The 26,535-nt window shown below is 42.4% G+C and overlaps 2 protein-coding genes across 2 annotated transcripts in view; one reads left to right on the top strand and one right to left on the bottom strand.

Moving 5' to 3' along the window:
* Positions 1-697: 697 nt before the first annotated feature.
* Positions 698-8,744, bottom strand: shox2 (shox homeobox 2). The gene is made up of 5 exons (XM_068720153.1): positions 7,983-8,744; positions 5,974-6,182; positions 3,492-3,549; positions 3,078-3,166; positions 698-2,234 (listed from the first exon to the last, which is right to left on the bottom strand). The coding sequence occupies exons 1-5, from the start codon at positions 8,236-8,238 to the stop codon at positions 1,941-1,943; spliced, it is 906 nt and encodes a 301-aa protein (XP_068576254.1). The 5' UTR covers positions 8,239-8,744; the 3' UTR covers positions 698-1,940.
* A 2,174-nt stretch (positions 8,745-10,918) lies between these two features.
* rsrc1 (arginine/serine-rich coiled-coil 1) overlaps positions 10,919-26,535 on the top strand; it is a 110,851-nt gene continuing 95,234 nt past the window's right edge. Inside the window, exons 1-3 of the mRNA XM_068720021.1 lie at positions 10,919-10,980; positions 11,548-11,748; positions 14,464-14,586. Coding sequence (XP_068576122.1) covers positions 11,564-11,748; positions 14,464-14,586 — 308 coding nt within the window. The 5' untranslated portion in view covers positions 10,919-10,980; positions 11,548-11,563. The remainder of the gene's footprint in view (positions 10,981-11,547; positions 11,749-14,463; positions 14,587-26,535) is intronic.

Raw genomic sequence — 26,535 nt, 5'->3', positions numbered from 1 at the left:
TGTGTAAAAATAACGAAGTTATCTCTCTCTCTCCCTCTCTCTCTTTATATATATATATATATATATATATATATATATATATATATATATATATATATATATATATATATATATATATATATATATATATATAGATATAGATATAGATAGATATAGATATAGATATACGTGCAATACTGATAAACACACTAAAACACACAAACACACTGCGGGTATAATTAAATTGAAATAGATCTTTGTTTTATATAATTAATAGGCTGTTGGGGCTAGTTTATGTCGGCTAATTATTGCAAGAATAACATAGTATTAAAATATATTATGTACATGTCAAGTGCTGCAAAACTTTATCTTTGAGCCATTAAACGGCCCCTTTCTCTTCATCCTTTATCTGCCAGTTTTTCTAGCTTGTACTGGAAATTGCCAGTCCTCCTCTCCAAACGCTCCATAACCAAATTATGAATAATACATCAGTTTGGCATGGGAGCAGCAACAGACAGCCATGTCCTGACTAAACGGGCCTGTCACAACTGTGACGTTATCAAAAGACCTATAGCTACAGGCATGAATTATTAAAAATATATTGCCCTCAAAGGTTTACCGGTAGCAATAATAATAACAATAATAATAATTTGGCCAAAGGCCAATTAAGAATGTAAAAAATAATGTCAACTCATTAAAGAAACTTTAGTTAATTTATTATAGGAACGAAAAACATTTTTGTTTTGGTGGATTCACGTTTCACATGTGATGGATAAAGTAAAACAATTTCATGAGTATTCTCTTCTTTTTTTTTAAGAAACCCGTGCCTCAGGTAAGTTCACTTTCACTGTTATAAAAACATCAAAATTACATACAGAAAGCACATGATTTTTTAATACACGGAAATAAAGTAAAATACAAAATGAACAAATTCCTCACAAGGCATAAAGCCACTAAATAATAAAAATAATACATGTTTCTTGTGTATAAACATATTTTACACGTGCCCGTACCGGTTCGCATACAGTTCTCGTGTTACTGTCATTTATTCTTGTGTTCACTGTGTTAAGGATGACATAATTACCCCGTAGGGACACTATAGATCGGGTTATCCTGACCAAAAAAGTTCAGCATAGCCTATGACACATATATTATAATCTCACATTTCTGGTGCGTCGCCTATAGTCCCACCTTTACCAGAGGAGGTCCAAACCAGGTCAAATACAGGCCAAACATTCAAGTGAGAGTTTCCCTTCCTTAGGGAGGGGAGGAAGAGAGGGGAAGAGGGGGGTGGCTCACATCACGTCATCCGTGAAGGCAAACTCATGCAAACACTGCTTGGGCATTTTGAATTTTGGACAAGAAACAGAAAAGGGAAAAAACACTTCGAATATTGTCCTTTTTTTTCTTCTTCTCTGTTTTGTCAAAAAAATTCCCGCTCTGTCTTTTTACAGAGAAAGTGTTTTATAACGAGGCCAGCCTCTATATGGGTTCAAAATGAAACAATAATAATATAATATTAAATCAGAACAACTGCAGAATGGTTCGCCTTGTTTGACAAAGTATCGACCGTCCCAGCTGCATCGTCCTCCTCCTCGGGTTGTCCCGCCCTCCTCAGCCACGTGGCTGTAGAGAAGGACCCTGCGTACAGCCTTGCTGTCCATCCCATTCGCCACTTTATTGGGCGTCCAAAAATCACATCTGTGTTATAGGCTATCATGTCACAGTCTCTTTTTTTGTTTGTTCATTGTCTTTTCTTTGTCTCATAAATAACCTATATTTTTTTGTATAGTTATACTCGTCCTTCATTTGAAAAAGAAAACATAAATATCGTCCTTGGATAATTTTTTCTCACTTTGTTCATTTTCTTCACTTTGAAAGCGTTCATGTTCAGCGTCTCTCAGTCGCGCGGACATGGCAGGTAGTGCGCGGGCGCCTCGTGTCCCCCAGTCCACCTGGCGTCACAGTCCCAGCGCGGCCGTGTGCTTTTTGGCCTTCAGTCTCAGGTCGGCGATGCTGGAGTTCTTGCTAGTGTTCTTGGCAGCGGCGGCGGCGGCCACGACGGAGGCGGCGGAGGCGGACTCGGCCGCGAGCGTCGCCAGAGGAAGTCCGAACGGCGGCGCGGGGAACATCATGTAGGGCGCGTGCGCCGCCAGGTGAGAGTGCAGGTGGTGCTGCGCGTGGGCCACGGCGCTGTCCAGCTGCAGTTGCGCCTGCACCTGAAAGGAGAAGGGCGGCATGTTGCAATGACTATCCTATGGGACGGGACGCACGGGTGGGGGAGAGAAGGGGGGGGGGGGAGAACATGCGTTAACTTTGGGTTGCGTGAAAGGGTCATTTCACTACAGTGTCACTGTTGTACATGTGGTTCAGCTGCTGTATACTCTGAGGAGCCAGAATGACCAATGTGTGTCATCATTCAGCTGGACTTCAGGGTTCAATCCCCAAGCTTTTCTACTGACGTGTCATTGAGCAATATTCCTGGATGGCATAAAGTCATAGGGATGTTATTGACTACTGCAGCTCTTGTGAATCAAAGGTCAAATTTGAGTTTTTTATTTGGACATCAATAGCATGAAATCTAATCTCAAGTCATTGCCTTTGGGAATACTTGGGCCTTTGCCTACAAGATAATAAACCCAGACAAGATCAGTGGTGTTCAAAGTGAGGACTGGACTTCACTAAAATGTAATGCAATATACATTGTGTTCATATTTATTTTTGTTCTATTCTGCCCAGACTCTCACAACAACCAGTTATCAAAAAAACAAACCATGGACATCAGGCTATACTTTTGTGTGAGGTATAGTGAAACATTGAGAAACTCCTGGCCTCTGAAATACTAATATGTTTACTTGCTCCAGTAAACCAGGCCTATACATGAGCCATAAAACAATAGAGGGAATTTTCCAATTAGGTTGTACAGGCTGCGCTGTGTTGGCTCAGTGTTTTTTTTTGCCGGTGTGGTAATAAGAGTTTAGTTACCCCCTACATTGGAACTGGAGTCTCATAGCATAGCACTTGGGGAGAGCCTGTGCCAAGACAGCAGTCCGGGGATTGGTCTGATTTTAAGACTAGACGCTTTCAAAGTAACTTGCCTGTTGGAATGGCATCCGTAAAGCCCCCACGTTGACATATGGCGCAACACGACAAGCTTCAAACTGATTCGCTGCTCCAATCAGGACTCCTGCGAAAGCACAGATGATAGCCTAATTGTGAGGATAATATTAAAAAAAACCCACAAAGAAGTAAACTGTACTGAATAACGAGCAGTAAGCGGAAAACTTTAATAACGTACCAAGATTAACAGGCACTAAAGAAATCACAGTGCGTTTGATGGCTTAATTAACTGAAAATGAAACCACGTCCCAAATAGTAACTGCGTAAAGATTAAAAGATGCTGCATGCATTAGAGCGTGCTGTTGCCTTGTAATAGAACAGAATAGAAAATACTAGAATGGAAATATAGTTTTTTTTTGTTTTATGTGGGAGCATGCAGGATAAAAGCGTACCTTTATGTAACTGGTTCTCCTGCTTTCTGCATTTGGCTCTTCTATTCTGGAACCAAACCTGCAGGGACAGAAATTAATTAGAGACCCACTGATTGGCAGCTGCTTGTGAGGCCATGTGTAATTCCTCTCAAAGTGACAACAACCGCAGAAAAACAATATCCCCACGGAGCACTGAAATATTAATGGCACTGCTTAACCCCAGATTTGAATTATTACATTTAGTCTACAACAAGGAAGAGGGGGAGGTTTGGAGCAGAGAGGGAACGAAAATAGAAAGTAAATCCACGATAAGAAGGGACATTAAAACCGTATTAGGAGAATAGAAACACGCTTGTTTGGAAATGTGCAGGACCACTGGACTATAATAAATAACCTTGTCAGCGTTGGTTTCATCTTTCTATAGATTAGTGTCCCCGAAGAGTTGAATGGACTCTCTCATATCGAATAGCAGCAATGCTATTACGGTTTTGGACATCAGAGCGAGGCGATCTGAGAGCATCTCCCTCTTTCTCTCTTATATCTCCCTTCTCATTAAATGACCGCTGAAATTAATTACCCTTATCTGCGGAAAATCTATGTCAGAGAAACGCTTAAATGCCTCGCAGTTTTGTCTAATCACCGGCATAACACACACACACACACACACACACACACACACACACACACACACAACACACACACACACACACACACACACACACACACAACAACAACAACAACAACAACAACAAAACGCTTCAAAGACGCAGCTCACTTTTCCTTTTCCTTCTGTTGAAATCGACAAGCGTCAATTTCAGAGAAACGCCTTGGAACACAGATTAAACGATTTATTTCTATGATAATCTGCTTTGAATCTCCCAGACAAAGCTCGGGCTAAATTAGCCCATGCAGCATGTCAATCTGCGATCTGCCTTACATTAGCTCCATATACACACAAGCACGATTGAAATATCATATTGATTTGCCTGTCAACATGGCTTCATTTATTGACCACATTGTATGTCAATCGGAAGTCCTTTTGTGCACGCTTCAGCTATAATTTATCGCGATGATAAAAGCAAATGCTCTGCTGTTATTGATTGAGCCAGATATGTTTAAAAAAAATCTAAATACATGTTTAGCCTGTGAATGCAACTGGTAAAACGATATAATACTCTCACAGAGAGAAAGAGGGGGAGCGCTGCTCTTGATTTGGGTAGAAAATAATACATAATTTATGCAAATCCCCGAGCTGTGCTCCTTGTTGGGGATACAATACGCCTTATTGGTGAGATTCCAGTTCAGGCCGGGAGAGCCCTGCGAAAAGCTGGCTTTAACTTTTTTTTTTTGGCTGAGGGGGGGTTAAAGGGTGAGTTTGGGGATGGGGGTTTTTGGGCTGGTTTTATGATTTCTTCTTTTCGCTATGACCGCCATATTCAGTATGGGGACAAATGCTCAGTCCTCCCCTGAGCCGCAGCTATGCGGGATAAAAGAGTCTGGAATAAGATGTTATAGAGTTTTTGATAAATCAGATGAGAGGAGTTGTCTATATGTTCATTGTCCCCCTGCTCCCGTTACACAAGGCATGTCTGAGTCCCCCCCCCCCCCCCCCCCCCCCCACTGACTGACTGAAGCCTTACTGGGTTTCTGCGCAGATGGTCTGTCCCCATGAAAAACGACAGCATCTCTGACAAAACGGGGCCTTGGTAACATACACCCAGAAAACTGACAGCAAATATTTGTTTCGGTGGATTAGGACATAAAGATTAAAACGACTCTCGTGATACAAACAAAGGCATAATTGAGATAATCAACACAAATTAAATCATCAAAACAAGCTGAGGGAAAAATATAATCTGATCAGAAAATTATGACAAAATATAATTTTGATGGTGAACTCTGAAATCTTGTTCAATTTATTAAAACCTACAAACACCCATGGGGGGGGGGGGGCTCCTTTGAACTGGTTTGTTGAATCCAGGCCTACACTGTAGTCTAGTAAGTGTATGTGGACGTTTAGGCTACCTTCTTTTTGAACCTCCATAAAACAAAATAGAATCAGACTATTATTATATCCAGTTTATCATAACAAAAAGTATTGAAGATATTATTAAAATCCTTCCTGAAAAAAGAGAGAACATGGGAAAAACATGTTAGCATTTCTAATTCTTTGTTTTTTAAAATATTATTATTACTATTATTATTATTATTAGTCTGTCATACTTAAGCACGTTGGTCTCTTTCGTGTCCATTGTTTTTAGCCCATACTCGTACACACTGTGATAGTGATATTTTTTATTAATTTATTATTATTATTATTATTATTATTATTATTATTATTCTTTTTGATAATTTACTTAAATTTAAGGGCCCTCTATGTGACACTTTGTCCTACCAAATACGTATTAATGCTGCCTCAATATTATTCTATCAGTTGATAGTTATTATATTCTTCTTAATGCCCCCCCCCCCCCCCCCCCCCAGTTGAAAGGACTCGTCCTACCTGTACTCGGGCCTCCGACAGTCCCAGTCGCTGGCTCAGCTCCTCGCGCATGAAGGCGTCCGGGTAGTGGGTCTCGTCGAAGAGCCGCTCCAGCTCGTTGAGCTGTTCTAATGTGAAGTTAGTCCGACTTCTCCTCTGTTTGATTTTAGTCTGTGCCTCGTCCTCTAAAGGCTTCGAGTCCTCTTTCCTCTCCTTCACGTCCGTGTTGCCTGAAAAGAGAGAGAGAGAGAGAGAGAGAGAGAGAGAGAGAGAGAGAGAGAGAGAGAGAGAGAGAGAGAGAGAGAGAGAGACATCAACATCACGAGGCTGAACTGTGTGACCTCCGGTCTGTGGTCATCATTGGCCTTCATCCTCACATATTTATGAAATATTTTAATCTGTCTGTGCTCATGGAAACATGACAGGAAAGACATATTTAAAAAAATAAAAATATGAGCCAAACTAACGGATGTGCTACTCTACCAAAGAATAAAGGCAGAGCTGAAATAACGTGCACTACATAAATGATTATCTTCACCAATTGAAATAAAACCTCGACGATAAGGAAGAAAGAAAGACATGCCCTCCCAGCCCTCAAATATCACAGAGCTATCAGACCTCGGATGTTTTGTAGAGCTACATAAAGCTCTTTAATTATTAACTGCTTATAAATATGCAACGCTGTGCCCACTGTTGGATGTCTGATACATGCTTGTCGCAGTTCCGCTTTTAACCACGCTGCCCATGACGAACAGATGTCTTTTTTTTTTACAAGCCACCCAACTCTAAGATATCTTGTCCTGTGTGTTGTCATATTTTGTCCGGGTTTCATAAAACACAGTGAACAGCTGCTTCAATTTATATTAAAATGTAAAAATGTAAACATATAAATTAACACAATTGGAACTGGTCGGTACGGAAGCATTAAACACAACAGAAATATTTTCTATTTAATTAAATATTTACCGTTTAAAGTATGATTTTGTGCTGTCTTTAATCACATTTTTATTGGCTCTTTTTTCGTAATGCAATTAGGGGAAACAACACTTAATTATTGAGGACAAACACGAAAAACAATTCTTCCACCTTAAGTCTATTAGATGTTTTTCTTTATAAATATGAGATCATCAGGTTTTTATTAAAGCCATCCATTTGACCTGCTTTCATACCTGAAATCAGACGTCTATGTGCACTGGGTGACTACAGAAATGACAGGACTTGATTGCCACCTTTCATGTGTAGTGATGTCTGTATGTCAGGTCTTTGATGCGCCTTCTTCTAGTTGAAACATTGATATCAAATATATATAAAGCTGTCTGAGGTAACTGACAATCAATGACGCTTATCTAATGAATTAATATAACGTGCATTGGTGTAAGGCTTCTAATCTTTTAAAGCAGGCTAATCTGCAGCGTTTTTTTTTTTAAAACTTAAGGCAAATCAAGGATCAGAATGCCTGCATGATACTTTCATAAACGTGTGATCTAAAAAATGCATGAGATTGGACTTGAGTCCTTTCATATTATAATAGAATTGTTATTAGTTGTGCCACAGGAGGCCTTATTGTTTATCATAGGTCTTGGCTAAGCCTTTTCAAATAAATACAAACTTTTTTCAAACTGCACAGCAAGACATTACCAAGCTGCAATCACCTGATAAAGATAGGAGTTGTTATGAGGCATAGTGGTTGTTATAAGGTCTATAAGGAGGGTCATTTTGACGGTGCAAAAGACAAACAACTAACATGACGAAACATATTAAGATACTTTGAGAAAGCACCGGTGAATGATTCCCCTTACAGATCTCGATCATCCTGTAACTCACATCGACTATTGGGATCAAATCTACAAGTATAGCTTCTGCTTGTATCATAACCTAAAACGAAGATGTTTTTAGCAGCATTTCGCCAATAAAAAAAAAACGTGGTTATGATCCGTATCTGTTCGATGAGCCAAACACTGGTCTAAAAGTCCGCTATCGCTGTAGAGAAAAACTGCAGCCTACAGTAGCGCACAACATTGCAGTCCTACCGTCTATGAGTTTGGGGCTCCCGGCATCCCTGATTCTATCCGGGCCGAGCATGTCCGTGTCCCTGCCCGGCGAGAGCGCTCCGTTCCGGGTGACGGCCGCAGCCTCCTCTCGGCTCCCGGGCTCCGCGGTTAAAGACTCCCTGCTTCCTGCTCGCGTCGACCCGGTCTCCAACACCTCCCTGTAGGTTATCACTTCCTTCTTCTCCTTCACTTTCTGATCGAAAGACTTAGACACGAAAGCGGTGAGCTCTTCCATCACTACCTTCTCTCCTCTTAAAAAAAAAAAAAAATCACCACACACACTCACTCACTCACTCTCTCACACACACACGCGCTCTCTCTCCCTTTGCTCCACGACAGCTTAAGACATCAATGGTGTGGCTCGTTTTAAAGTCGACCCCCTTGAAAACGATAGCCTATGCGAGATGATGCTGCCAACTCTGGAAGAAAATGTAAAAAATATAAAGAATATGTCTTCTCAGCCAATTCCTCCCTCCTTTGGTAGCGGAGTTGGGAACCTGCTGGTGATCCTCTATTGAAGTCACAGTATTTATACTTTGCGGCGCCTTGCCCCCTTGATCCGTGCAAATTACCTCCCCTCAGGATGCCGGGATGAGCCCCCCTTCCCCTTCACTGATATGGGAGAGAGAGAGAGGAGAGTGGAGTTAAACAAAAAAAAAACATTAGCAGCACCGCTACTATTGGCCATTAATCCGAGATTGACAAGAACGACTAATTAATTTAATTAAGCGCTCATTCGCTGCTATTGTCCTGAGTTAGTTTTTAAACACCCGGGAGATGGTCATGGATCTCTCTCTCTCTCTCTCTCTCTCTCTCCCTCTCTCTCTCTCTCTCTCTCTCTCTCTCTCTCTCTCTCTCTCTCTCTCTGCAGGGGTGTGGCTTAAAAATCTGAAAATGACAAGAGAGAGAGCGAGAGAGAGGGAAGCACATGGGTGAGGAGTCCTTCCTCAGTATATCTCTGTGATCTGGGGGGGAAATAAGTCTCAACGATGACACGGAGAGGAAAGGGGGTAAACAAAAAATAGAAAGAAAAAAGCGGACCGGCTGGGATGCCAAGAGGAGCAGCAACGACTTAATACATGGAGCTTTTATAGGAAACTCAAGTGATCATATGGCCCAAACCCCCATCAGTAGCGTACAGTTGGCTTTAGGCCTGATACATTTGTCCGTATAGGATTTCGACGTGTTAATATGAAACCACGTTGTCGCTTTTGAGTTAGAACAACTTTTGCTGCAAAAATAAAATAAAATAGAAATACAAGTTTTAAATAATGTGAGAAAGTGTTCATATTTCAAAATATTTGTAGTAGTTTGAGGACTAATTTGATAATCTAACAATAATGATAACGACATAATAACCATAAACACAGTATTATTATTATTCAGATTATTATCTTGTAATAATGCTAATGCACACGCTCGATAGTAGTCTATTAAAATGTATAAGCCTGCCATGAAAGTTTGGGACCCTGTGAGACAAATCATTTAATGTTTCACGTTATTTGCAGCGTTTCTTTATGTTTCTAATCAGCAATTATGTATTTTAAATTGTTGTCATTAGTGAGACTATATCGCTTAATATTCATTCTCAGTGGACTTTTTAAGCTATTAGGATGTTAAATAGCAGCTAAACGTTTAATTATAATGCCTCTCGCGATGCGTTGCCACTGGGCTCACTAATTAACGTTTTCAACTCGCCTTTTCCCGCTGAAATGATTGCCTGTATTTGCAAAAAATAAATAAACAATGGTTGACTTGCGGTGAAAATAACGCCGCAGAGAGAGCAATTAAGTGAGAAGAGGAGGAAGCATATAGAGGCAGGCGAGATACAGCGGGATTTTGTAAACGTCGGGATGAATTTGATGCATAAACGTGTTTATTGATGATTTACAGTTCCATTTTTGAACTATAGCTCCAACAATTTCCCTAATTAAATATTAACGATGTTTCAGCTCGAACCTTAGGCATTAATTACTATTATTTCTGCTGCATCTAAAAGCAGGATGGATTCCTAATCGCACTGAAAAGCAGCCACTTGTATATAGCGGAAACCCCATTAACTTGTTTCTATCAGCCATATGCATATTATTGATTCATTCACTCATTGATGCTGCCAGTGAAACAGTGGTCGTTTCACCTTCAGTCCCGATATGTGTTTTTGAATTTCGTTGAATTTCACGAAGTAATTAATTATTCTACTCTGCTGCAAATTGGCTGGATGCGCTGTCTGCCCTTTCAACTCTCTGTATATATGCTGGTGTAAAATCTTATTATCTGAGAGGATGACCTCATGCAAATTATCATTGACAGACCTACAACTCGCACATGCATTTGCTTTGTGTTGTAATTTATCAGATCAAAAATGTAAAGTGACTCAAACTGCTGATACACACATACAAATACAGATTATAGCAATATTCATTTGGGATATTTCAATTGACTGGAGACTTAAATAGAAAAGAATGGCAGACACAATTTAACGAATAAGTGCAGAAGAAATGTTGCTCCATGAATTAACCTCATCTATGAAAGAGTGTCAGTGTCGAAAGTAGCCATGCTGGAATAAGCCAACATCCAAACATGTTCAAATAGCCTACATCGGTCATGCAATAATGGAAATATTGCCTACTTTCTGTCTCCCTTACACCCTTACACATTTTGCCAAAATATATTCAAGCTATGTGTTTTAATGTGGGCTGACATTAATATTCATTTAAATCTGCTTTAGACTATAAGTTAGTGAAAAAATACTTTATTATATGAAGCTCATTTGAGGCTGAAGATATAATTGAGAGGAACAAATGAACACGTAATTCAAACTCATGATGAGACTCGATGAGAGCAGAGCAGTTCCCGCGATCTATTGCTCTGTGTTTGATTCCTTTTTCCTGGACTCGATCGATGCTTTCCGGTTTGACGAGTTTGGGCTCTTGAACAGTGCATGGCTTGAGTTGTGGAGCTTCACAACGATTTAAAGGTGAGGAGCGGGATTTTCCATTTCATCAAGGCAACTTCTTGGTTGCGTTGTTCCACTGTTGCCTTTTCACGCAACGTTTGCCGACTGCAGTGCACGGTTACTGTAATGCGGCCAGAGGGCTCCAGTCCAAAACAAGAACTAGCGTACAGCCAGACGTTAGTGGAGTTAGCACAGTTAGCCTGCTAGTTAGCCTCCACAGAAAACTGGCATTTAAATCTATCTTTTAGAATTGCGGCACATTCGTTGTTCGCAGTGTTGTTGGAGCTGTAACGGTGACTTATGTTACGTAACTGTTACCGTCCTCCATGTAGTTGATATGCTCAGGTAACGTTACATGTTGTAATAGTTAGCTACACAGCCAGATCCATTACTAGGTCCCTGGTTAAAGTAGCTACATTAATCAAACATTTGGTATTATTGTAGATACTGTAGGTTTAGTCTTGGATCAAATTGTTGTTCAAAGACGTCAGAGAGTTCATCAGTAACACCGCTGTTGTGTGTGTGTGTGTGTGTGTGTGTGTGTGTGTGTGTGTGTGTGTGTGTGTGTGTGTGTGTGTGTCATGCCAGCTGAAAGTCAGCCAGCATGGGTCGGCGCTCATCTGATAGTGAGGATGACAGTCGGAGCAGGAGGAAGAAAAAACAGCGTCGCCGGTCGTCCTCCTCTTCCTCTTCGTCTTCATCCACCAACAGCAAGGTGGTCACCAGCCGCACTCGGAGGTCTAGTCGCCGGAGCCGTTCTCGCTCCAGAGGCAAGGACAAAGACAGAAGGTGAGAGTGCACAACAACCCCCCCTCGAATTAGAAGTACAGGGGATGAGGACTGAGCAGGTGACTGTGTGCTGAAGTGTCCTTGAGCAAGACAGATTCTCATCTTCAGTGCTGCTTTGGTGCTGATGCTGCAAGTTCCCCAGCCCCTGACTGAGATGGCTCATCTCCTCTGTGTTTGCACAAGTGAATCACAGATCGGCAACTTAGTTTGTTGCCTTTTTATATTACACGGCTTGCTTTCATTTTACAGCTCATTAGAGGCTAACATGTAAAGACTAACCCTCATACTGTGTCTGATGTATAAGCGAAAACCCAGTTCTAGTTGAGTTCTCAACATTTTAGTAGCGTTTATCAATTTTAAAGTGCATTCGGAGTACAGATCTATCAGCTTTACAGTCAATAACATTCTGGCCTTGTGTGGAATTGGCGTTACTGTTTTCAGATGGCAAAAAGATGGGTATTGTTTTTCTATAGCTTCAAAAACATACTTGTGAATCCTTAGGGTAAACCCATGTAGCTGTCCAGTATTAATGTTAGTTTGGTTCTTTGCTCAGGATAATTGAAGATGGAATTTTTATTGTTAATAATGATTCAGCTGAAACAGTGGACATTCAATGACGGACCCCTGTACTGTTTACAATGAGTGCCTGTTAAGGACTTTGCAAAGAGAACCCAGATATGAAAAGTAACAGTCAAATCTTGAGCCTACACTGTTTTAGTTGGTCATATTATTCCACAAAGAGAAAAATGTTCGATCGCTAATATGAAAAGTGAAACCAGCGCTTGGACTTTTGTGCTTTAGCTAAAGGTAATTTTAGAGAAGAAACAAATATGGCTGTTTTTAAATGGCTCATTTTTGTGTCTAGTCGCTGAAATAAACAATCTGAGTTTCTACTCGTGTTTCAAAAATGCCACACTTATGTTCTCGAGCAGTCTCAGAGGAAGGAGGAGGTTCACTAATAATCAGACATCTTTACAAGTGGCTAGTGGCTGGACCTGGCCTCCTCCTCCATCCATCCACAGCTGCCACTGGCTGTGTGGCTGCTCAGACAAGGCCAGTTGATGGTAATTATTTATGAGGCTTGGTCAAGGTCCATTACTGCTGATTGGAAGTCATTGCCTGTCTGTACGGGATGGGGCCTGGTGGGCAGTGCAAACCCCGGGACCACAGTCCCTCATCTATTAGCCATAGATTTCGATCAATTAGCCAAGACATTTTGTGTGTGTGTGTGTGTGTGTGTGTGTGTGTGTGTGTGTGTGCTTGCATGAGACTATTTCCTCAAATAGGCATATGAAAGATTACACACATCCTGTGGCATTTTCAACCTGCATACATACAAACAGTGTAAAGAGACCAAACATGTGGTAAAAACCAAAGAGTGCTTATGCTTTAGGTTGGTGACATCATGACCACATAATGAATGTGTATGTGTAAAGAAAGTAAGTGTGTGTGTGTGTGTGTGTGTGTGTGTGTGTGTGTGTGTGTGTGTGAGAGATGCAAAGCACAAGCAAGATGGGTGGGGGGGTGGGAGTAAAGTGTGTTTGAGTGAGCAAGAGACGTGAAATCCAACAATCCAGGGTTGGTGTTGTATTCATGTGAAAGGATTCCGTGTTAACCAGCGCTTCCCACTCCCATGTTTTTGAGCCATCGTGTTTTTATTACGTTACAATGTGTGAGTTAACGCCGCCGTCCAAAAAAACCCTCAGCTCACTACTGTGTGTTCCTTCTGTGTAATGTGTGAAGTGGTGGTAGTGGAAGTTGTTTCATAAGGCCCCGCTCATGGGATCCAGCCTTTGGAATACTAATGGATCTTTTACTGTGCTGCTCTAAGTGGTACAAATCTGGTTTGATAGTTCAGCCTCTGTGTTATTTGAATTGCTTTGCTTTTACCTCTCTTCTCTTCTATCTTGCAGAGCTCCCATAGCACAGTCTATGTGGGTTTTTTTTTGTGTGCGTGCTAAAAGATTTGGGTATATTTCGGCTTTGGTGTAAGAAAAGAAGAGGTTTTAAATAATGAATTTTGCTCAAACTGTTTGCGCAGTAGAAGAGGGGGGGTTTCTGCATTTACATTCACCTCCATGAATGCCTCCTGCTTCATGATATCAATGGGCACGCGGTGTGAGTGGTGTTTGGAAAATAGACGCTGCACACACTGCTGTAGCCACATTAAAGAGCAGGAGAGCACCAAAGGGCCCCTGTGGAGGAACTGCAGGGCCGTAGCCGAGCGTGTTCACTAATGCAAAGTGGCCGTCAGCGCCGCTCGTAGCAGGTAAGGTTGTCTGGGACACTCGGACATATTTGCTGTTGAAATGAACAGCAAAACAAATTAGGAATACAGCCTTCACGTATGCAGGAGAGGGAATGATTTCAGGTGATGGTGAACGAACGCAGACAATAATAGAAGTGGTTCTTGTCATGGCTGGGTGGAGCCTAAGGGGGAAGTGAGGAGGGAGCTGAAAGTGTTTGATTGTGTTTGTTTTATTGATAGTAACCTATGAAAAGCTACAAAATGAAGCTGAATGATCATGGTTAGATTTTGAGAACCACATTTGTTCATGAACCACTCCGAGCATTCAAAACTAATTCACATAATTCACTGTCCGATTTGCCAAAATCCCAAAGTGATTAACAGTCCTCAAGCTTGCCGTCTGAGTTATGTTTTGTTTAAAGGGTCCTGCCAATAATAGAATTGAATGTGTATGTTTTGTGCTCCAGGAGGAGGAGATGTTCCAGCAGCAGCTCGTCCCACAGTTCGTCTCGCAGGAGGAGGAGTCGCAGCGCAGAGAGAGACAAGGGGAGGAGCCACCGCTCACACAGGTCACGCAGCCGAGACAGGAGGTAACACCTGAACACACACACACACACACACACACACACACACTTTATTTTAAATTTTCACGCTTTTGTCTTTTTTTCTTGTGACTGTTTCATGATTCATATTGTTTCAAAATCTTAACTATAGAGCCCAAAGTATTGGAATTTTAGTGACACTCTTGTTTGGATTAATCTTAAGTTCCTGCAACATAGTCTTTGCCTCAGAATTATATTAGTAATAGTCATATAAATAATAGTAATAGTTTCTCAATACATATTTAACAATATTTTTAACAAAGGCAAGGCAATTCTATTTGTATAGTACTTGATGTACATGATGAAAGTGCTTCAAACGAGATAGAAAGGCATTAAGAAAAGATATAAAAGAAACACAGCAATATAAAAGACACATTTTATATTGCACATTTTATAAGACACACATATATATATATACGTATATATATATATATATATATATATATATATATATATATATATATACGTATATATATATATATATATATATATACACGTATATATATATATATATACACGTATATATATATATATATGTATATATATATGTGTGTATGTATGATTTTAAAGAGTAAAAAAAAACTAAATGGGAGATAAAAATAAGCTGAAATACAATATGTTTAATCTGCACTGAAGCAAAGTATACATTAGGTGAAGAGAAGGAGTGATGAGCAATGACAAAAGAAAATCCTCTTGAAGCTCTTTGGGTGTTTGTATTACAAATCAGTATGTGGAATGCCTTTGCAGACGTTTCTTATTAAAAAAAAAAAAAGAGCCTTTTGCAAGTTTACCTCAGTGTTAACAAACACATAGTTTCCTATTTATGTCTTATGTCATCAGATAGAGCCACATGGAAACTTGCGTCTTAGGTCTGGATTAGTGTGTTGCGTGCGCGTCGTGTTTCAGTTTGTCCCGACTGTCTATCTGCTTTGTGAGTCACAATGACACACTCTTAGAAACAGCAGGTCAAATTGCAACACCAGTTCAATCCTTCGCATGTCTCTTCTGGCAGCAGCTCTCTTTTCACTCATGAATGCTATTAAAACATCATTACCCATACTTAAATTATGATTATTATTGGTGAATTTTTTTTTTTTTTTTTCTTTAACCAAGGGACTAACTTATTCATGCAAGACTAATGTGTACACACCTGCACCACACTTCTCTCTCTCACACACACACACACACACACACACACACACACACACACACACACACACACAGTCATAGTGAGTGTTGTATCCCTTTCAGAAACATAAAGGCAACGTCTCTGTGTGTGGTGGTCCATGTCATTAGCATAGCTAATCTGGTGCTAATGAACCAGTAAACTGTGCTGTTTTAAATCCCTCGCACACACACACAGACACACACAAACTCACGCATTGTCGCACACACATAAAAACATGCACAGACGCACAATTGAAGAAAGGTTGTCATAATATATGCGCGAGCGAGGCCCTTTGTTTACTTGTGTATGGCTGTGGGGGAGAGCAGAGATCATTTTAATCACAAAGGAAAAAGAGTTTTAATATCTTCATTACAGAGGTGTCGGGATGAATGGATGATCCATCACAGTTGTTTTGACACAAGAGTGGTTGATGGTGCCGTATAAAGACACCACACATGCACTCTCCACCCTAATGGTCACCGGACATTCTGTGGCATCGGAACAAGCGGCAAATTTCAGTTTTTTGCACTGTGAGCTGAAACCATTTATGCAGTTTGTCCAAACCGTTTTCAAACATTTTCTCCCTTTTCTCGGCAGCAGTCACTCACAGCGGCACCGGCGATTAAAACATCAGTCGAAAAAAAATGGCATTACTGGTGTTGGTGTGAGATGAAGGGTGGAGGGGATTTGGGAGATTTAGAACTACAGTCGATGACATCGGTGTTTACAAACGCTGCGCTGTGATTAGGAGGGCTGCGTTGTGTAATCGGCTTAGCGGTGAGCGAGGAGCAGGTGGGCTGGGCCAGTTGCTGGTGGGAGTGTGCGTGGCAGGGTGTTACGAGGTGGAGGCGGTGTTGGAGGTGGGGATGTGCAAAAATGATGGCATTGATGATGAATTTATAAGTTTGTGTGATGGCTGCTGCAATTTGTGCCTGCAAAACTTTTGTCGGCGGCGGCCACATGTGTGCTCCTTTTTAGAACAATCCAGTGGGAATTTTGTTGTGTAATGTGACAAAAGGGGACTAGAGTTGACATGATTAGTTGGCTAATTGCTTTGTCAATCAGCAACAACAAAAATAATTTTGGTTTTGATAATCGATTAATTGTTTTAGTCATTTTTTTTAAGCCAAGACAGACGATTCTTTCTTTGTAGTTCCAGCTTCTTTTCTTTGTGTTGTTTGAGAGTAAACTGATTATCATTTGTAATAATATGATATTTGAAGAGCCAGCTTTCGGCTCTGGGAAAAGAATCTTTTTCACTATTTTCTGGCATTTTATAGAACAAATGAATAATCTGTTTATCAAGAAAATAACCGTGAGATGAATTGATAACAAAGATAATTGTTCGTTGAAGCCCTAAATGGGACTAATTAAGACCATGTGAATATTCAGTATTTCAAGTATTTTCTGCAGTACTACGATTGGCTGTAGTATTACAGCCCTTGGTTGTGGGATACTGCACATTCTGCATCCATTGTGTGGAATGAAAGCAGGTTGGGGTGCACAGGTGCCCTGACTGCCATTAGTCAGTGCTGTGTGTGTGTGTGTGTGTGTGTGTGTGTGTGTGTGTGTGTGTGTGTGTGTGTGTGTTGGGATGAGGCTGCCTGGGCTGGCTGAGAGGCTGGCTGATGGATCAGAGGAGCATTGAGTGGACAGACCTCATGATTGATACGCAGATAGGATATGAGGTGCTGCCTGCCACCCCCAGCCACGCCAACCTGGCGCCCCTTTCAGAATATGAACGAGAGAAGCGAGAAGAGGACCGAGTGCGCACCGACCGGAGAGACGAGAAGTTAGAGGAGAATGGAAAAGTGTGGCGAGAATAGGTTGAGTTAGTGCCGTGGAGGGAGAGAACTGAGAGATCCTGAAGGAGGAAAAATGAAGAGGAGAGAGACAAAAGCGAGCAGCGGCAGAGAGAACAGATAGGCCCGAGAGAGGGATATTATTCAGAAGAAATGAGAATAATAACGTCGGCATCGGAATATTGCAGGGGAGAAGATTAGGACCATAGTGGGGTAGTCGTGGGTTGAAGGGAGGGGAAGTATTATTACCTTCTTTTCAATCTCTCATGTATAAATAAAAAATAAAGAGATACATGAAATAAGAATAATGCTCTATCATGTGTTTACCATCTACCGTTAGCTTCCTCCTTCTTCCCCTCTTGTTCTCTCTTTCTACTTATTCTTTTTTTTTTCCTGTCCTCAATCAGAGAAGGGCCAGGTCCCCCAGAGGCAGTCAATCTTGCCCCGAAATGTAAAACAGACAAGAGGAGCAGATTACCTATTTGCCATTAATGTTTATTCTCTTTGATGTGAGCAGGCATATCGTGTGTGTGTGTGTGTGTGTGTGTGTGTGTGTGTGTGTGTGTGTGCGCGCGCGCGTGCGCGTGCACCAGCATGTGTGAGGTTGATTGAGTGTATGCATGTATGTGCAGATTTGCGTGAATGCATGTTCATGGCGTGTGTGAGGAGGGGGGGTGTCACGGCCTAGTCCACTGGGGGGGAGCAGAGTGGAGCATGGCAGCAGCGTACAGTCATCTGATGTCGTACCCGGTCCAACAAAGACGCCGCGGCCTCTCTCATCCCAGCCGGATCACAGGCTCGTCTTTAGGTGGGCTCGGTGGAGCGTCCACAGCAGGGGTTAAATGTGTGTGGGCTCAGTCAGTCATCCTGTCAGTCCTCCATTGACTTCGCTTTAGACGTCATGGAAGAATGGCAGGTGCGACAAATCCACCGCGCGGCCCATCAAAGAGAAGCCGAAGTCATTCGTAGAAGGGTATTCACACACACACGTGTGTGTGTGTGTGTGTGTGCATGCACTCGCATAGGTGAGAGCATACACTGCAGGGTGCGCACACAGGAATGCTTACATTTTCCTCATTAATATTTCAGGTGTTTGTCGAGTTAGCAGGGCAGAGTGCTAGCGTCAGGGTTTAGCCCCCGCTAACACCAGAGCGGCTTCATTACTGGGCTGCTGTCATGACCGTGAGGAGAGTGAGACCTCTAATCATGTCTCTCCCCCTAAAAGGAGCTAGATATCGAGCTAGGTTAGCAGACCACAGTCTGGATTATTTCAGCAAACCCCTGGAGCCACAGAGGTCGGGATGAGTTAGAACTGGTGCTTAGTTAAAGCAGCAAGTGGAAAGGACTGAGGGCGGGACATGAGTTGGGCCTAGACAGACAGGTGTCACAGCTTAACAGTTAAAAAGTGGCTCTGTATGGCTATTTCAAGTCCGAGCTGAAGTTGCAACATAAAGGTTATTGTGGTGTAAAAAGGAAAAGTTATCATTAATTGTTGTGTCCTCTGAACTGTCTGAAAACATACATGTCTTGTAGTTTTACACAAGACGTTATTGCGGTGTTTCAGTACAACACAGAAGTTGAAATTACGCTGTCATGAATAAGCCCCAAAGGTTTACCTGCTAGAGTGGAACAGGCCCCACATCTGGTGTCCTGCATTCAGGCTGACATGAAGCATGGATGTAATGATGATAATAACACTGAGACGCTTCAGTAATCCCCTTAGGCACATTCTGATGTCTTTTTTTTTTTTTTTCAGAGGTCAGGGTTGACTAAAGACCAGCACCCAGAGCTAGCTATTATCATTGCCTTGGACTTCTGCTTATGAGACGGTCAACCGCTCGGCCGCCCTGTCATGTCTTGCTGCCGCTAGAACGAGGTAATCTAGACGTTTTAGCTCCATAGCTCTGCTTTCTGCACTGGAGATCACAGAAGGACTCCAGGTGTGTGTGTGTGTGTGTGTGTGTGTGTGTGCGCGTGTGCGTGTGCGTGCGCGCGCGCGCACACACACACACACACACACACACACACACAGGGGTTGAGCGATGGCCCGGTATTTATTTCACACAGCAATTTTCCCCTGTATGAGATGAGGTGTCGTACATCTGCTAGATAGCTTTTCATGCCTAGCACCGACACACGGTCATCCAGGCAGCTCCAGAACAGGGAGGGTTGAGATGAGGAGGAGAAGGGAAATGGTCTTAGAGGGGGGGGTCTTAGAGATCCAGGTGCTTTTCGTTGCACCTGGATCAGCAACTCCCCCGTCAGGTGACGGGGTGGAAATTACTCTGCACATTTGAGTCCAGCATGTATTTATTCACACAGTTTAGACTGCGTGTGACGTAGCAGGTGGTTTTGGGTGTAGCTGGCCTTCATAAGGAGTGCGTTTTGAGGACATGACAAGTGAAATCTCATTTTCCTCTACAAGTCGCTGAGATGTTGCCATTGTGAGAGAACCATAAGGCCCGAATGACGGTGCTGATGGAATGATGGCGGTATCTCACTTACTGTTGTCACTGTTTTGTAGAGGCCTCAGGTTAGTCTAGACTACCATGCAGTAATGTAAGAGCAGCCTCCTGGCTGTTTTTTCCTCCATCTATCTGTTATCCCACGGACTCTCAGCATCTTTTTTGTCCCCCTCCTGCAGGATGACATCCAGCCCCTTTCTTCCTTCCTCCCCTATTACCGGACTTTGCAAAGTGTTGATTTAAACTGAAAGATGACCTGGTTTAGTTTGGCTGCGTCTTCTCTACTCCATAAAAATCAACATGCTTCCAGTTGTGAGATCTGAACGGCGTTTGTTGTTCTCCCCCCCGCCCCCCCCTGGTGTTGTCTTTTTTTTAATTTATTTATCCACTGTAAAGGCCAGTCAAGCGCTGCTCGGCTTTGTTGTCAGAAACCTTTATTTACCAAAGGGAGGAATAAGTGACTGACATAGACAGCCTCTTTCATCCGCGCCTCGCCGCAAGCAGTGTTCCCCTCTAACGCCAGAGGAAAACCCTCCCTCCCTCACCCCTCACTTCTGCCAAGCCGTTCTCCCCTCCATCCTGCGGGCTCACAACACAGTAGCCCTCTCCCCTGGGCAGCAACCTAGCTGTAGAGTCTGCACCGTGTAACACGCACACAAAATTCAACTCACGAGAGGCATCACACCGGTCCTCTTGCATCGACGATCAAAATGAGGGAGTTAGGCCAACGGTCACAAACAAAGACGAGTTTAACATCAAAAAGTTCTCCCTCCATCTGTTTAACAAAACTGTATAGACACATGAATCCTGTTATGTTGTAGCCTCGCCTGGAAAGGTAGCTGCTTTTAGTATGATGGAGGAATCTCTCGGGCATCAGCTGGCTAAAGCACACTGATTTGTGTTTTAAGTGATTTCAACATTAGGAAAGAACATTCCCATGAGGTCATCATTGTCTTTAATATGGTTGTAAAGAAAAGTAATTCTGTATTTCTCATAACTCTCAAATTTGGTGATACAGGGAAAACATCATTGCTATACTTCCAATTTCGAATGATACATCCAAACAGCTTTTTCTGCAGACATCATATCAAGTCGCATATTTTCTGACCTGTTCAACCAGATGAAGTAACTTGTTGAATTGGTAGGTTGTGAAATGCCCACACTGTAGCTCTTAATCACCATCAAGAAGCAGAGACTCTGAATAGAGTCTAATGAAAGGTAACAGCTTTATTTTCTCTTGTTGACGTTTGAGTGTTGAGGTGGGAAGATAAACCTGTTTTCTCTCAGAAGGTCCTGAAACTGTGTTGTTAAATCGGCAAATAGAAATAAATCTTTTTTGTTTGTTTTTGCTCTTCATAACATGCTTTATCAGATGGCCACTCATAGCGATATACTGGTACCACGGATGCAAGAATTTGCAAATTTAATTCAACTTTTTTTCCCCCCTAAATATTGCAATGAACACAATTCTTATTGAGACAACAAGTATATTTAAAGATGCATGATTCAGTGTTTCCAAATTATAAAAATAAATTCTTATTACAGTATAAATTCTTCACATTTATTTTTTGGAATTCAGGGTTGACTAAAAAAAAAAAGTTAGTTTGAAGTTTTCAGCTCTAATCATGGAGAGAACTGGGTAATTTCCCTTTTTTAAAAGCTGTTTGAATAAAAGCAAATCTTTATGATTAATAGTATCACAGAGAGCAGATGAGTCACTTTATGTGTGTGTGTGTGTGTGTGTGTGTGTGTGTGTGTGTGTGTGTGTGTGTGTGTGTGTGTGTGTGTGTGTGTGTGTGTGTACAAAAGACAACAATTTTGTTTTGTTTGATGACTGAACCCAGTAGAAGTATGACACTCCCACTGTTATTTCTTTGGTAGAGACCCCCAAATAAAATCTTGATAATGCCAAAGACTAATCCATGCAATCAGCCCTCATTGTGTTCACTTTATGACAGTAAAGAGCCTCATCCGTCTGGCCAGACCAAGAGAAAGACGGAGACGGAAACGCTTTTAGCTCTGGCATAGAAAAATGAGCACCAAATGTATCTCTCTCTCTTTCCTTCCTGCTTTTTCTCTGTCTCTCTCTCCTATTTAAGCTTCTTGAAGTTCTTCCAAATTGGGTTTTAAATGCCAATTAGGAGGTTGAATGTAGTAAAATAAAAGCAAATGCAGGCAGGATGGCCTCACCTTCTGGCTGGTTAGGCTTCAGAGAGAGCCGAGCCGGACCTTTGGCTCCCAGCGAGGCTTTGAGAGAAATATCCTGCCTAATGAACACATTAATTAGAACCATAACTATTTATAAGATGATAATTAGAAACGAAGGGAGGTAAACTGGGCTTTTCCTGCAATTAATGGAGGATTAATTACGGGAGCTAATGAAGTGGATTTTTGAAACGCGTGGAGGTGAAGTACAGAGATGTGCAGCCCGCTTTGTGATCACTGGCATAATTATTTTCTCCAGCGCCAAAGCGTTTGAGGCCCCGGTCCTCGCCGGCTCAGGCCCGGCTAATAAGCATCATTGCATCGTTATATATGCACTTAAAAAGACTTGCCACTGAAATGACTGTCTAATTATTTCTAATTGGCAGGCCCTGTGTGTTGTCATTGAGCTGTTTTGAGCCACAGCGGAGCCCCGGGTCTAATAACACTCTGGGCGGAGAAGCAGGGGGAGAGAGAGACAATGAGAGAGAGAGAGAGAGAGAGAGAGAGAGAGAGAGAGAGCATAAAGAGGAGGGGGCGGCTCTACCAGTTGCCTGCTGCTCATAGCCGGACCTGCACCCCCCCCCCCCCCCCCCCCGTGCCATGCGCCCAGCAGGACAGCGGGTCCTAGAATGTCGCCCGGTGCGCTCAGAGGTCACATTGCCAAGTAGCCGATTAGCAAAGTTTTATTTTATCTGTGCTCGTTTTTCCCCTTTTTAATTAAGTGCTTCTGCTCTTAATTTATGCGCAGATAAACGCCACCGTCTGTCCACGGTTCTTCTTTTCACTCTTAAACATGCTACACACACACACACACACACACACACACACAAACACACAAACACACAAACACACACACACACACGGAGGGAGGGAGGTATGTTTATATGCTGTGTGTGATTCAGTGGCCAGGTTTTGAGCCGGTCCGTAGAGACACATGCTAAGAGAGCATGCATGGACAAACCTCAGTCAGGCGTGTTTACCTTGTACTCTACTTACGCTCTGGCTCAAACCATATGGACACCATCATTCTGTGGGAGTCACAGGAAGCGTGTGTGGACTTATATAGTTGGTCTTCTTTACAATATTCTTACACATCGTATATATTCAGACCAATACGTAGCGTTGAATTGGGTTTATCGGTAAATACGTGCATCTTTACAATAGATGTACATTTTTCATTATTTGAGGCATTGATCTCCATTCAGGCTGTGGTCATACTCGCATTTTTCGAGAGTGTTTGCTTTACGAAAGTGTTTTGAATCACGGCCTCGGATTACGTGTGTGAGCACCACACTTAACTCGTCCTAAGCAGAGCCATGTGCGTTGTCTTGCCAAAAAGCACTCCTTCATTCCTCCTCCCCGGACTACTTGGGAGCAAATTGCCAGCTAATGGAACCACTGCCCGCACTTGTCAGTTCACTTTGGACAAGCAAAGGAACCGCACAAACACACACACACTGATGCACACACACACACACACACACACTGATGCACACACACACACACAGACACACACACACACACACACACACACACACACACACACACACACACACACACACACACAAGCATGTGGTTTCACTCACACGTTTAGTAATTTATTTGTGGAAAAGGAAGAGAAAAATGAGAGAGAATGGCAGAGAAATGAAACAAGGATCATGTGCGCCTTGACTGAAACCTTGACAATCTTTTTGAAAGTAATGAAACACTTTCTCAGCATGCGCATGAGTTTTTCTATTTGAAATTTGTCTTCCTTTTTTGTTCCGTCTATCCATTCGGGTTTTGGCAGAATCGAGGACATGAGGATGAAGTGGAGATAGATGGATCGCCCAAAGGATACGTGGCCAACTGTCGTATGATTGGCTGAACAAAGACAGACTTCTGTGACTGGTTGAACAGAGAACCCGACGTCGCAATTTTTGGCTCGAAATCAAAAAGCAGGAAAAATGTAATTATTTTAAATGCAGTCAACAGTTTTGTTAGAGTGGAAGTTTGCCAGATTTCTCAGTAAACTCTGTTGGATATTGACACTCAGAAAAAAGTGGGATAACAAAAGCGCGCACCCCCATATCTCATGCGGTACTGCACATGTTAATGAATGACATTCATGGCATCGCTGTAACACGCGTGGCATCATTTTGGATCCAGCTTACAACAGCGCATGGCAAGTCCAATCATTAGCAGTAACTTTCTGCAGAGATGAGAGGAAATGTGATGTTTTTAAAGCTGTTTGCAGCTGCCAATATATTGTGATTCCCATAACATGTAATCTATGAATGCAGAGTTTTTCTGTGACATTTTTCCAAGAGGGTTGGCCACAAAAGCTCTATATGTCTCCGTCTTTATTGTGTTGTTATGCTTTGCAAAAATCACCAGCTGTGATTGGTAAAAGAAGGCAGTATCTAACTCCGTGCATGGGACACGTGGACCACGAGAAGCGACAGATGCAGCAGAGGGGAAAGGTCTTTTTTCCCTCTCAGAGGGTGAAGTGTTTCTCTTTCTATTCATTTCTTGATCTCTCTTTCCACGTCTCTCCCTCTGTCAGCCTTGTACAATCTTGACAGCAGTTCTTTAAAAAGAAAAAAAAAAGATTTTTTAGAAACTTCTTTATGAGACAAGCCTCTGTTCTTTCAGAAGACAACTTTATGTTATTCCACTGAAGAGGGGGAAACTAATATTTTTTTACAGGGCGCTATACCAGTTGTGTCTTGGGTGTTTAATTAAGTGTAGTTTCCCTTTAGTAGTGGAATGTGTGTCTGCTTTTTGTCGGCCCGTTCCTCGGTGCCTTTTACAGTCCACCCACATGGTTTGTCTCAGCGTTTATGATTTTTCTTATGCCGGAGTTGTGAGGTTCCTAAATCACTTAAGCACACAGGGCTGAGCAGTCCACATTTAAACAATAAAAAGCTGTTATGCTAAGGGCCCTCAGATCTCCCACCACTTCATAAATACATGCGTATAAAAGGCAGAAAAATACATCTTCCTTGACCAGAGAGAGGGAGCGCGAGCGTCTGAGAGCACACCTGCTAATTGGAGCCAGCTTGATGTGAAGCACTGCTGTCTGCTCCGTCCTCTCAATAAGTCCCAGTCTTTTTCATTCTCCCCCTTTTTTGTTCCCCTGTTTGTTCTTAAATCCCCATTTTTTATAACCTTATTTTTATTCTTCATCTCATTGTTACTTCTCCCTCCATACCTCCTGTTGTCCTTCACCTATTGTCTCCCCTTGTCTAGTCTGCACTTCCTCTCCTCCTCCTACAGTCCTTCAATTTTTTTTTTTTTTTTTTTCCCTCCCTGCTTTCCACCCTCTTACAGATGGAGGCAATGACAAGCAAAACAACTCTCTCCTAACTCTGCGTAACTAATTGTTCCGGGCCGTGATGGATTGGAAAGAGGAGGGAAAAAAGTGGGGTTTCAGTTGCGTGAGTGGCTGTGAGCGAGTTGGCAGGTTAGCACCTAGTCCAAGTGGGACCTTCACTTGACCCCCCCCCCCCCCCCGGCTCCAGCTGCTAATGGGTGTCATGTCGAGCCTCGGCTGCGCGGCGGTCAAAGGTCGCTGGTGCACACCAGACGGCCAAGTTTAGGATTGCGACGAGGAGGCTGAGTGACGCTGGGCATATGCGCCAATGAAGACACCGGGTAATCAACACATTATTGACACACACACACACATGTGTGGACACACAATGAAACCACATCTTGCTGCAGAAAGTCATCTTTTCCCTCATCGCTGGCTGGCCGTCGTAGGTTCATATAGATCTGAGGGGTCTGTGAAGGCCTTTGAACTCTGCTAAATGACTTGACCCTGTGTGTGTGTGTGTGTGTGTGTGTGTGTGTGTGTGTGTGTAGTGAGTGGGTGGCCTGCATGGGGTCTCATTTCGGCTTCCCAGCATAGCGGGGCGTTGCAGACGTTTGTGTTGACGACTGCTAAATTAAAAGCAAACTGAAGATTATGAGAAATCTAAACATTGCTTTTATGAAGCAGAGGGGGACGGAGAAAAAACAACATTTCCGTGAATCTTTCATGCTCCGACTTTGCTGTGTTAATTGTGCTCACAATCAGCGACTACAGTGATTCCCTGTGTGTTATTTAGTGTATGTGTGTATGTATATTTATGTTCCGTTGTGGGTGTGAATGGTGGATGACTGTGTGTGTGTGTGTGTGCGTGCGTGTACTGTGAACTGAGGGAACAGATATTGTGGCTGCTTGGAAGGAGGAAGCAGCTTGGGAAATGATTTCAACAGCTCTCATAATTAGAGGAATATCATAAATTAAACTTGTGTCTGCCGTTGCGTTTGA

Source organism: Cebidichthys violaceus, unplaced genomic scaffold (assembly GCF_023349555.1).
Source record: "Cebidichthys violaceus isolate CVI_PGR_0920_01 unplaced genomic scaffold, fCebVio1.0.p SCAF_1, whole genome shotgun sequence".
Taxonomy (NCBI): domain Eukaryota; kingdom Metazoa; phylum Chordata; class Actinopteri; order Perciformes; family Stichaeidae; genus Cebidichthys; species Cebidichthys violaceus.
Note: the sequence above shows the minus strand (reverse complement) of the source record. Positions and strands in the feature narration are given on the sequence as shown.

Coding starts and splice junctions, on each gene's coding strand:
- shox2 (XM_068720153.1), bottom strand. CDS start 8,238: ATGGAAGAGCTCACCGCTTTCGTGTCTAAGTCTTTCGATCAGAAAGTG. Junction 6,183..7,982: donor GAGCCCCAAACTCATAGACG/GTAGGACTGCAA, acceptor CTCTCTTTTCAG/GCAACACGGACGTGAAGGAG. Junction 3,167..3,491: donor GGAGAACCAGTTACATAAAG/GTACGCTTTTAT, acceptor GTGCTTTCGCAG/GAGTCCTGATTGGAGCAGCG.